The 11,832-nt window shown below is 23.7% G+C and overlaps 1 protein-coding gene across 1 annotated transcript in view; it reads right to left on the minus strand.

Annotated features, from left to right (window-relative positions):
* Positions 1–829: 829 nt before the first annotated feature.
* LOC102677118 (vacuolar protein sorting-associated protein 13C-like) overlaps positions 830–11,832 on the minus strand; it is a 16,282-nt gene continuing 5,279 nt past the window's right edge. The window contains 34 exon segments of the mRNA XM_031512315.1: positions 830–1,612; positions 1,696–1,822; positions 1,891–2,036; positions 2,138–2,204; positions 2,267–2,390; positions 2,452–2,569; positions 2,656–2,772; positions 2,858–3,044; positions 3,592–3,782; positions 3,864–4,032; positions 4,095–4,246; positions 4,319–4,453; positions 4,532–4,711; positions 4,784–5,140; positions 5,247–5,516; positions 5,597–6,073; positions 6,147–6,359; positions 6,423–6,762; positions 6,826–7,028; positions 7,095–7,249; positions 7,312–7,573; positions 7,654–7,892; positions 7,969–8,157; positions 8,249–8,417; positions 8,482–8,774; positions 8,872–9,013; positions 9,113–9,447; positions 9,564–9,627; positions 9,812–10,070; positions 10,143–10,309; positions 10,398–10,778; positions 10,887–11,243; positions 11,345–11,524; positions 11,616–11,815. Of these exon segments, the coding sequence (XP_031368175.1) occupies positions 1,472–1,612; positions 1,696–1,822; positions 1,891–2,036; positions 2,138–2,204; positions 2,267–2,390; positions 2,452–2,569; positions 2,656–2,772; positions 2,858–3,044; positions 3,592–3,782; positions 3,864–4,032; positions 4,095–4,246; positions 4,319–4,453; positions 4,532–4,711; positions 4,784–5,140; positions 5,247–5,516; positions 5,597–6,073; positions 6,147–6,359; positions 6,423–6,762; positions 6,826–7,028; positions 7,095–7,249; positions 7,312–7,573; positions 7,654–7,892; positions 7,969–8,157; positions 8,249–8,417; positions 8,482–8,774; positions 8,872–9,013; positions 9,113–9,447; positions 9,564–9,627; positions 9,812–10,070; positions 10,143–10,309; positions 10,398–10,778; positions 10,887–11,243; positions 11,345–11,524; positions 11,616–11,815 (7,106 nt within the window). The 3' untranslated portion in view covers positions 830–1,471.

Consider the following 11,832-nt stretch of genomic DNA (forward strand, 5'->3'; position numbering starts at 1 on the left):
CAGCTTAATATACTTGCGTACTTTACAAAAAATGCTATCCCATTTCTGTGAAAATTATCGAAATAGTATTTCACATTGTTATTTTTTTTTTTTTTAATGAGCTTTGTTTTATGTTTCATTCCTAATTATACTTTTTTTGCAATTTTCTATATAAAAGAAAATTCTTTAAATCAGCAATATTTATTTCAGTTTTCAGAAAAAATTTACTTATATATAAATATAATTAAATGCCATTGTGATCAAATTTGAACACGTATTAAATAATAAATATGAGTTCAAAGAAAACAAAACTAGTAGTAACAACTTTAAAAAAAAGAAAAATGTACGAAGTAGAGAAAGACTGAGAGAGTAGGAGAGAAAGAGAGGGAATGAGAGAGAGTGTGAGAGGGAGAGAGGGAAATGGAGAAAGACAGTTTTTAATAATGTATTGAAATTATGTAATGTATTCCAAACAATATGCAGAGAAGTTTAAACATAGAATTTTCGGATCGAAGCTCTCGATCGTGCCATTTAAGTGATTCCAATGGGACATATTTATAATCATGAAACTTATGCTTTTCAAAGCGCATATGTTATTGTAAACGGAAAAAATCTAACAAGTACTATTCCCCCCATTGTCAGCTTTTTGCACATATTTCGACGGTTTTTGCATATACATTTATCTAATGTAATGGAATGAAAGAAAAAAGCGAGAAAAAAACCACTCTCATTTTTAATGTCCGCCAAAACGACAATTTACATTCGATTTCGTCATTGCACACCTATGCCGGTACTTCCTTTTCTCATTTTGTAGAAACGGATTTCACAAATAAGTTTGATCGGTGTTTTGGTTCTCATAAGGGTAGCATATGTAAAATAAAAAAAAAAAAACAAGGAAAAGTGAAAATATTCAGATTCGATTTTATTTGAGAGATAAACAGGTAAGGAGGATAGAGAAAGAATAGAAAAATAATAATGATGAGATAAAAACATTAAAACAGAACACTTTCCCTAATCCCAGCTTCTCCCTGACCCCAAAAAGTATCCTACTCTATAGATATCTAAATACGTGTAGTTCTTAAATTATTTACTTTAGTTCGAGTGGAGATGCCTGTAAGTGTAATTTACTAAGACTTTTTGTAAATAAATTATGAAATAAACTAGACGTACTTTATCCAAATGACTATAATATGTAGATATGTCTGACTCTGACACATGAATCCATGATATATAGAAACTAGTTATAAGAGTATGAGAATATGTATGTATATGAATATTTTAAACTTCGTGATATTACAGAAAATTTCTAAACTACATGAAAGTTGAATTATATGAGAAAAACCATTGTATTTGTAGAAGAAATGATAATGTTGCTTTTAGATATAGGTTTTCAATATAAACACAAGGAGGTATTGCGTTTGTTAGAGAATTTATTGTGCCTGATTATCTTAAATATATAATTATCTTTCTCTTTTTATAGCTTGGATTCCAATTATACAACTTGTTTTGAACATATACTGTTCTCCATGTTCAAGATCATCGCTATATTTATTTTCCGGCACAACCATTCCAGAATATCTTTTGCTTCGCTCTCCAAATACCAATCTGCTATGGGTGACAGAGTGTCTTCATTCTGCAGGTAAGATAAATTCATTATATTAAAGTTTTTAGATAAAACTAAATGATAAATGCAATATATATTAAAGAAGTAAGTACCTTGTTTACATGTAAGATAAGTCTATTATTGACTATTGTTGGGGGCGATAGTAATTGATGTGTCTCCAAAGTCCATTTTACATTTAAAGATCCCCAAGTGCAACCTTTCTCAATAAAATATAATCGCCTGTAAATGAAATATTAATTAAAACATTTGTTTCTTTTAAATAGAAAAATTAACTTCCATATACATACTGTAATGAAACTAGAGCTATATGTTTTCCATCATTTGATAAAATAGTATGTGCCCAATATGTATCTGTTTCAATACCAGGATTCTTATTGATTATGCTTAGAAGATGCATTCCTTTTGCTTTATGCATTGAAAATATCTCGACTCCCTAATAAAAAAAAAAGAAAAAAATAAGTCCAAATTATTTATTAATATTTATTTATTAATTAATATTTCTATTCGTAAATAATATTTTAATAAATTTATTACCTTATAAGGATTGATATAGCGTGGTAAACGTATTCGAGATATGAATTTATATCCTATTTCTTGTGCCCTAAAATATATAATTAAAATATAAATTCATTCAAGTCATACATAATACATAATTAATACTACCTTTTTATAATATCTGTTATTATTTTTGAATGAGTTTTTAAAGAGGAACCTTCAGTATTAAAAAATATCAACGTTTTTTTTGCTAAAGTTTTAAAGAAATATTTTAATTCTTCTTGGTGAATACCTGCAAATATTATTATGCAATTAAAATTTATATACATCATGAAGCATTACTTTATACTTACTGTTCATAAAGGCAGTTACTAAGCTATAACTTTCAAATTCAATTTCTGTAGAAAATGAAGTATGTATCGAAGGATTTAAAGGAGGTACATCTTTATTTTGAATGTATGGTTCCTTTATCTAAAATAAAAATGATATTAATTGATTATCTTGATATCAATTTTTTAATATTGTAAAAATGTTTTTTTATTGTTATTTTAACGTACCCTAATTATATTGTTAAAATCAAAAACTATTTGTGTGGTATCTAATGTAGTATAGCCCAATTGACATGCAACTTCATAACTCAATTTTTCTGCTATTTCTTCTCTGCATAGAATCAGCTATAAAATTATAAGAAATAAATAGAAACAAAAAATAATAAAAAAAATTAGTTTTAAAATATTTTTTAATTTATTTTTAACTTACCATATTAGATTCATAAAAATTATCTCCTGGCGATTTGAAATTATAACCATATTGATTCCCCAAGACAGTAGTGGAACGAATTAAAACATGAAATTGTTGCATAATTTGAATAATATAAGATCGTGATAAATCTAATAAAAGTTCATCAGTGTCAACTGTGATTAAATTTCTTTGATAACATGAAAGTCTAAAAGTAAAAACAAAAAATATGTTTAAAAATAATGTTTAATAATAATAATGTCTAAAAATATGTTTAAAAACATATTAAAAATATGTTTAAAATATGTTTAATTTTATACATATAAGATGTTAATATATTCATAAAATAGTTTTTTTCACTTCTAGAAACTAAAACAAACACATAAATTTGTATATAAAAATGTTAAAGCTTATTAAGTTACAAATAATTTAAATTTTAGATGAATTATTAAATGAAATCAAAAATAAAACAAGATCATTTTATTTTTATCATATCATTATCATTTTTATCATTGTCTCATTTGTTTTTGTTTTATTTCTGTCTTGCTTTATTTAACAAATTTTAATTAGTAATAACTCAATAAATAAATTTTAACTGAAATTTTTTGTATATCAACTTTTTTGTTTTAACATTTAAAATAGAAAATAGATTAGAATCTTCAGATATCCCATAAATATATGAACATCTGTATAAAATTAATAAAAATACGATTAAATTATTTTTATATTAATATTTTTATAAGATATTTTTATACCTGAATTCAGCATGTTTCTCAGATCCTCCCTTCTCAGAATATTCGAAAATAAATCGAATAATATTTTTATAATCTGCTATATCATTAATGTTATAAATATTAGCACTTTCTGCATCAGCCAACAATATTAAGCGTATTAAAATTGGAGATATAAATATATGCTCTATTATATTCTTTCTTTTAATCATATTCTGCAATTTTATATTTATATATTACGAAATAGATAATATATTAATGATAAAAAAGAAAATATATATAAAAAATATATATACATTATTAGTTTTATTAGAAGGCAAAAAATGGATGCTGGAAACATCTTTTCTTAATTTTGCAGCAATTGAATATTTAGTTTCTGGTTTCTTTGGGATCAAATCGATTAAAGAGAGAAGAAAGTTTTCTTGTAAATTCAGATTGAATTCTCTAATTATAACACAAATACTCCTGCAAAATACAATTGATTATAATTATACACAATTATAATAATATTAGTAACAATTACATACTTGTAGATGTCATAATTTATTTTTCTTTGTTTTAAACATGTAAATTCTACACAGTGTTTTAATCTATGATAGCCTGCATAATTAATAATATTCTTTTGCAAATTTGAATATAAAATCACTGGAATTGTAGTATTACGAATTTGATTATCCACCTACAATAATCAATTATTATTTGATAATAATATTCAAATAACATTAATTAAAGAAATATTTTATAAATGTACTTGTATTCTATGAATATAGCCTTGTAAATATGTTAATGACATAGATTTTCTACAATGTAACCAAATTCCAGGAGAATAAGTCCTTCTTAATCTTCCGAAAAATGGTTTGGTCATGTGCATTTTTACCAAATCAACCTGAAATTTATTTCTTGAACTTTAATTCTTTAATTTCAAATTATGTATTTAAAATTCATATAAAAATACTTAACTTACATCGATAAAATTTTCTAACTTTGCTTTTTTACAAGAATTTATATATTTGCTTTCTATCCAAGCACTCAATTCTAATGATAAATTTTTCCATTTTTTATTGAAATAAAGTTCCCAATGAGCTGCAGAATCAGTTATATTAGCATACATTAATTCTTTTAAAATCTCGTTAGATTTTGTTATCTATAATCATAAAATTAACTTCAAATTACAGAAATATTTTTATATATTCAATTCATTATAATATATACTCACAATACTGATTCCAATACCAGCAAAAGAAACAAATATTTCTTTTTTACTAGGTTCAGGATCAATAATACTCTTTGCTTTTAAGAACACTGTTTCTTCTTGAGTGAATAGCAAAATTCGTTGATTTCCCTCCATATAACTTACCCAATAAACTACTGTTTTGTTTGCCTGTGCATATTTTAATATTGATGATTTTGCACAATTATCATTATAATTATTATTTACATTGTTAAAATCTTCAGATGTAGTTTCCAAACATGTTAATTTATTGTTTTGAGATTTAATCGAAGAAGTCGAAGATATTCTGTCATTACAATTGTTAACAATTAAAAGTGGTACAATTTCTTGACCATATCCATCCTAAAAAAAAATATATAATAATATAAACAATATAAATAATATTAATTTTTTTCTTATTCTTATATCTTATTTTTTATTTTTCAATATATTATAAATTATATTTTACTTTTTCAAATTTTGCACTATAACCATTTTTTTTATTATTGTACACATTCCAAACAAGTTCTCTGATTTTTGTGGGATCATCCCAAGTATATAGTAGACTTTGAAATGGATTTATTAAAACCACTTGACCCAAATTATATTGACTAATTTTTAGAAACAAATCGTCGCAAAAATTATCTATTCTTACAGGTATATCACCTGCGTTGTATTTTTGAAATATAATATAATATGGAGAATTAATCCCACCTTTGATTTCTACAGTAACTGCCGACTATAATCAAATTTTTCATATTAATTAAAATTTTTGTATACATAAAAATATAATTTTAATTTGTAAAATTATTTAATTACTCCATTATCCATTCTTAAAACTGTTTTTCCCGTATGTGTAATGCTGAAATGTTGTGATACCAATTGACTGTTTCTCCATTTTATTCTCATCTTCATTGATTCCGTAACTGGCCAGAATGGTATATTTTGTCCAGGAAGAAGATCATTCCATAAATCAGCTTGATCATTTTCTTCCATAAATCTTAAGGTTCTTTTCATCTTGTTATTAATATAAAAATAGGGAAGAAATGTGATAATTTTTGTGAAATTAGGAGACAGACGAGAACTTTCAATTTCTGTTAAAATTTTATATTTTCTTCCTCGTTCTATATCTTTGCATACAATTAAAGACATAGAAGTAATTCCTTCTAATCCAAAAGGCAAAGACCATTCAGATTGATGAGCTTTCAATCTAATCATAGATTTTTTATTATTCTTTTGAGAAAATATCATCAATTCTTCTTCTGGTATTTCATTAATTATATGAGAATGGTATTCCTAAGAATATTAAATTATTGATTAAAAATTATTAAGTTAAAAATGTATATATTATAATTATATTTTAAAATACTTGAATGAATAAAGGTAATCCGGATTTATTTATCATCCAATATTGAGATTGAATAATAATATGCCAACTTGTAATTTTACACAATTCCACACACAATAGAAATGGTTTTGTAGATTCTAATTCACTATCTGTGTTCATTACAACAAATTTTTTTTCCAAATTCGTATTCAATTTTATCATTCCAATCCAATATACAGCCAAATAATTTTGAATCTTTAAAAAATTAAAAATAACTTATATCAATTAGCATTTTTATATTATCTTAAAATTACATACCTTAAAAATTAATTGAATATCGATATTACAATTTAATGAATGTATATCTATTTTTTCTCCTGGTTCAATTTTAACTTCATAATTAATAGCAGGTATATGAATATCTATAACGAATGGTAATCGATTGTTGAAAATAAAAGGAGAACAAATTTTTATTAAATAATTTGGTACTTGACAACTTGGTCTAGTGATTACTGGAATTTCATTGCAGGATACTTTGACATAAAATATAGAATTAGAAATATTTTCATCTTCCTTCATTTTACAACAAATATCTTTAACTAAATTCGTTGCGCTTAGTTCTTTCCAATAAATTCCTTCTTCACTCACCTGATATTTTCTAGAAAAAGATTTTTCTTTTAATATTAAATTAAATGTTTCACTCTATTTATTTTCTACTTACTCTAAATAAGCAGGCAGTATATGTATAGGAAAATGATAAGCTATATATAAAGGAATGCTATAAGTAGAATCCGGTTCGATAATTGACATCCTGATGTTGTCATCAAAAGGATTTGTAGGTTTACCAATACATGTGAGTCCTAATTTATCTAGCAATGATTTCTTGTAATAAAGACCCAATGCATAAGAAGTTTCATTTCGAAACTACAATAAAAATTTTTGTAAAACAAAATTGCAATGAAAAAAAATCACAATGAATATATATTTTACCAATAACGGTGATCGCACGGTAATTGTGCGATATAAATAATTATTAATATTAGCTTCTATAATCAAATGATAGCGAACTTCATGTTTAATAGGTCGGAGTGGAATTAAATTACATCCCTGTTTTTTAGGACAATATACCAAAACATCCTCAAATCCTATGATTGCAATAAGAAAAATAATAATATTTTTTTTATAATATTCTTACATTTAAGAATACCTTTAAAAATAATTCGCAAGACTTCTCCAGTAATTTTTTTATATATATTGATCGAAGAATCTTCTTCAAATATATCTTGTATTGGCATTGAATGATTTTGTAAATTTGTATCAGGATCAATGAAATCCATTTCACTATCTAATTTTGGGCTTACAAGATCCAAATGAGTTTCTAATTCAGGACTACTAGGAATACTTGCAGAAGGACTGATATCATGATAATTTTCACTGGCAATAATTCGTGTAATATTTTTACTATTCTCCTATAATGAAAAAAAAACAATAAATATGAAAATCATTTTTTTAGAAAATAATATATTAATTGAGATGATTCTATACTAACTTCTGAGACGAGATATTCTATATAACTTTCGTGACCAATAGCATTTTGAAGATTTAATTGTTTCATATTAATAGGTACTACCGGTATTCCATTAGTAGCTTGTTGAAATGCATTCATAATGATATCTATTATAGTAATTAAATTTGGAGTAATTACTATATTGAATTTGTCTTCTGCAGATATGATAATGTATACTGCCATATCATTTGATTTTATTGGTTCATGACCAAGTTGTCCAACTATGATTAAAAATTTATTATAATAAAATTTATACGAATCTCTAAATTATAAGAATCAATATAATAAATTTTTTACAGGAATCAATGTTGCATTCAGGTGTCAATTCTAATCCTTCATCTTCATTTGTACTGGAATTATCACTATCGCTATCTTCATCTCCACTACTATTGCTATTGAATAGATAATTGGAAGTTCTAATTAAATTTTTCTGTCCTTCTTCATCATCTGTATCAGAATCTTCATATGTTGAATACAATTCTGCCTCTAAAATGATTATATTTATTTATTTTAACAATAAATAACAATTTGCAAATTGCAAATTCTCTATTCAAATAAAAAATCATGTTTTAAATACCATTTGTTTTTGTTATATTTAAGTGATCTGGAGTTATAAAAATCATGTCTGTAATATCCTGATCAATATTTCTAAAACTCTTTTTCTTGATCTTTAATGCATTTTGTTTTACATGCTGATATAAATCAGTCGAGTTTGAATTTATCATAAATGATTCACCATGATACATCTATATAATATAGTGAAAAATATGAAATATAAGAAATTATTATACTCATTATTAGGAAACTTACTTTTATCATTAATTCCCATGATTTATAGGTCATATCATCTTCTGAACATAGATCAATCAAAGGCTCCCAATTTTTGTAATCCATATTATAACAAAATGCATAAATTTTTGCATTTGATTCTAGAGTAAAATCATTAAACCAATCATTAATAGAAATTGTAATTATACTTTCTATTTTTATAACAGGAAACCTTTCCATTGAATATTCTATTTCCAATAATAAATATAGCATTAATGGTTTTAAATTAAAAGTTATTACTCGATCTCTACATTCATATATTAGATGTGAATTATCTGTAAAGCATAAGAATTATGTATTCTTATATATATATAAAAGAATCTGTATAAGAATTTAAATCATAGAGAAATTCGTTCATGTAACGAAACTTACTATCATATAATTTTTTGTATGGTACATTTGAAATTTTTTTTGGTGTCCATAAATTAATGTGCATGTTAAAATCTTGATTCACAAATCTATCTTCTAATTTCATATTAATACTATCTATAAAACTTGTAGTTTCATTTAGTATCTAAATATGTACATATTTTTTTATTATATATTATTATATTTTATTAATTACAAATAAAAAAAATTTTGATCAAATTTTGATTGAAATATTGATACTTACATTGATAAATGTATGTATGATTTCTGCAGATAGATGAATATCAATTTTATTTACTGCAATGGTATAATTGATATTGAAATCGGGTGCTTCTTCTTTTCTACAAATTTCAATATCACAAGGACATAATAACCAGTAGATACGATGTGAATAATTTCCTTGTTTTTTTGATTTAGCACGCACATCAGTGAATGTATAAACAATTGATGTTGAACAACTATGTCTGCTACTTTCAATTGATATTTCTGCTTGTAATAGAATTACATGTGCATTGTTTACTTTAAAGTCTCCAAAAAATAGAATTTCTGGTTTATGTATTCTCACAGATACTGAAGCATCTAGATTATATAAAATATTAATGTTTAAATAAATAGTATTTTTTTCATTTTCATTATAATTATATATTGAAAAATAATAATAATAACATTAAATTGCAATAAATATGTATAAATACCTGGTTCTTCTGTAAAATATTGTACATATTTTAATTTCTTTTTTTCTGCAGTAATATCCCTGTTCTTGATTTAAAAATAAATGTATTCATTTTAAAAAAAATAAGAATTATAAATAAATTTAAAAAAAAAAATATAAATAAATTTTTTTTTTTTATACATAAATATTTATGAGTATTATGAAATAATTATTTCTTTTAATAAAGAATAATAATAAAGAAATTAATTTTGATTTAATAAAATACTTTACTATTGTAGAATTGTTATTTTCATATCCATGATTAATAATTCCTTCTTCAATTTGATCGCCAGGGAAGGAATCCATAATATACCGAGTTAGATGCATTACAAATGGTACAGACAAATTTATTCTAACTTCCTGGATGAGCGCATCAAAACATTTTTCTCCAGCCGGAGCACGAGTGTACATAATATCAACAATAGGAGACATCGAAATGGATATAGATTCAGATTGCATTCCTATTTGTCTTGCTGGTGATTGAATTATTCTTCAATTTACAATTAAGATATTATTCTTAGGAATTATTTTAAAACGAATACAAAAAAATTAAAATACTAACTTTCTTAAAGATTCAGATTCTTTTCGAGTATCTTGTAAAAAACAGCTTTGAAGAGATAGTTTCATCTTTAAACTTCTATCACTATAAAATGCACATGTGTTGATTATTTCACCAAAGGTTAATTTACATAAACCATGATTTAAGTCGCGAACAGGAGAACTTAATACCTGAATTGAAAATTGAAAAAAATATAGATTATTAATATTATATATAAAAAATAATAATATAATATACAGAATTAAATTGATATTTTACCTCTTCTGAATCTAAAAATAAATTCAATTGTAATCCTTCCAAACTTAAATTTGTATTAATTTCACATATAGAATTTTTATTGTGTGTAAGAAAATCTTCCAATTTCTTTACCATCGCATCTTCATTATTAACTTTTTTCACATGATCTATTGTTGAAGATTGTGTTTCACTATATGTATCTTTTAAAAGAATAATTTTAGAAACATTGTCTTTCCATATAAGTATACTGGATTTTAAATCTTTTTGACTCAAATTAATATATACAAAATCCATAGAACCTTGAATGTTAAATAAACCATATGTTTGAAACTCCATTGCACTACGATACTCTGTTTTTCTTTTAATATCAAAATGAATATGTACTGGTTCAACAATTGGTTCCTATTAATAGAAAATTTATTTAATAATATTATTTATTACAATTTTTTTAAATATTACTTAATTAAATAAAATTTTCAAAAAATAATTTTACAAAAAATTAAATCTTACTTGAATTTCCAAATCATGACTAAGTGTCATAATTGCTCTGGATACAGTTATATTATTTAATTTTATTAAAATATTATCAATTATTAATTGATTCATGTCATTACTAAGTATTTTATTTTGAATAGATTGATCGATTTTTTTGAAGAAATTTTCAACTGATAATATTCCTGTATTTAATACTAGAAGACTTGGAATTTCTTTTCGTTGAGGTAATAGAAATATTGGACCTTGAATATCAATAAATATATGCAATTTGGTTGCACTTCTTTTAAATTCATCAATTCCATTTATAATTTTTTTGACTAAATATTTTTTAAATTGCAAACAATATATAGGAAAAAATGGTGCTAAAAAATACTATAAAAATAAAAAAAAGTTTTGATATCATATTCTTAAAATAATTATATTAAATATATGAATATTGAAAATATAAAAATATATAAATATTAAATGTTTACTTTTAAATCATATAAAATTTTACAAATAAGCACACAATTCATCCTCCCAATAGAAAGTTTAAATATTCCATCTGACATTACATCATCTTGTTTCGTATCAATGTCTGAACATGTATATAATCTTGGTATATGTCTCACATATTTGAAGTCAAAAACTTTATCCTCTTCTGTAGTTAAAATCTTATAAAAAAATTTTAAATTAAAAATAAAATTATATTTAACAATTAGAAATATTAATACTTATAATTTATCAATATTCTATAATATTTACTTTTGAATAAAGAGTATCTTCATTCAAATCTTCAATTGATAAATGTCTAAGATATGCACGTAATATCATTCTTTCATTAGCATTGTAAATGCAATCATTTTCCAAGCCTAAAATTTGCATTTTTATTAAATCTAAATCTTTATCACAAAATCTTATAACGAGAGCGCTAAATCGAGCAGAATAATTCAATTTAATAGCACCTAAAAAAAAAAAAAAA

This window comes from Apis dorsata, unplaced genomic scaffold (genome assembly GCF_000469605.1).
Source record: "Apis dorsata unplaced genomic scaffold, Apis dorsata 1.3 scaffold_416, whole genome shotgun sequence".
Lineage (NCBI taxonomy): Eukaryota > Metazoa > Arthropoda > Insecta > Hymenoptera > Apidae > Apis > Apis dorsata.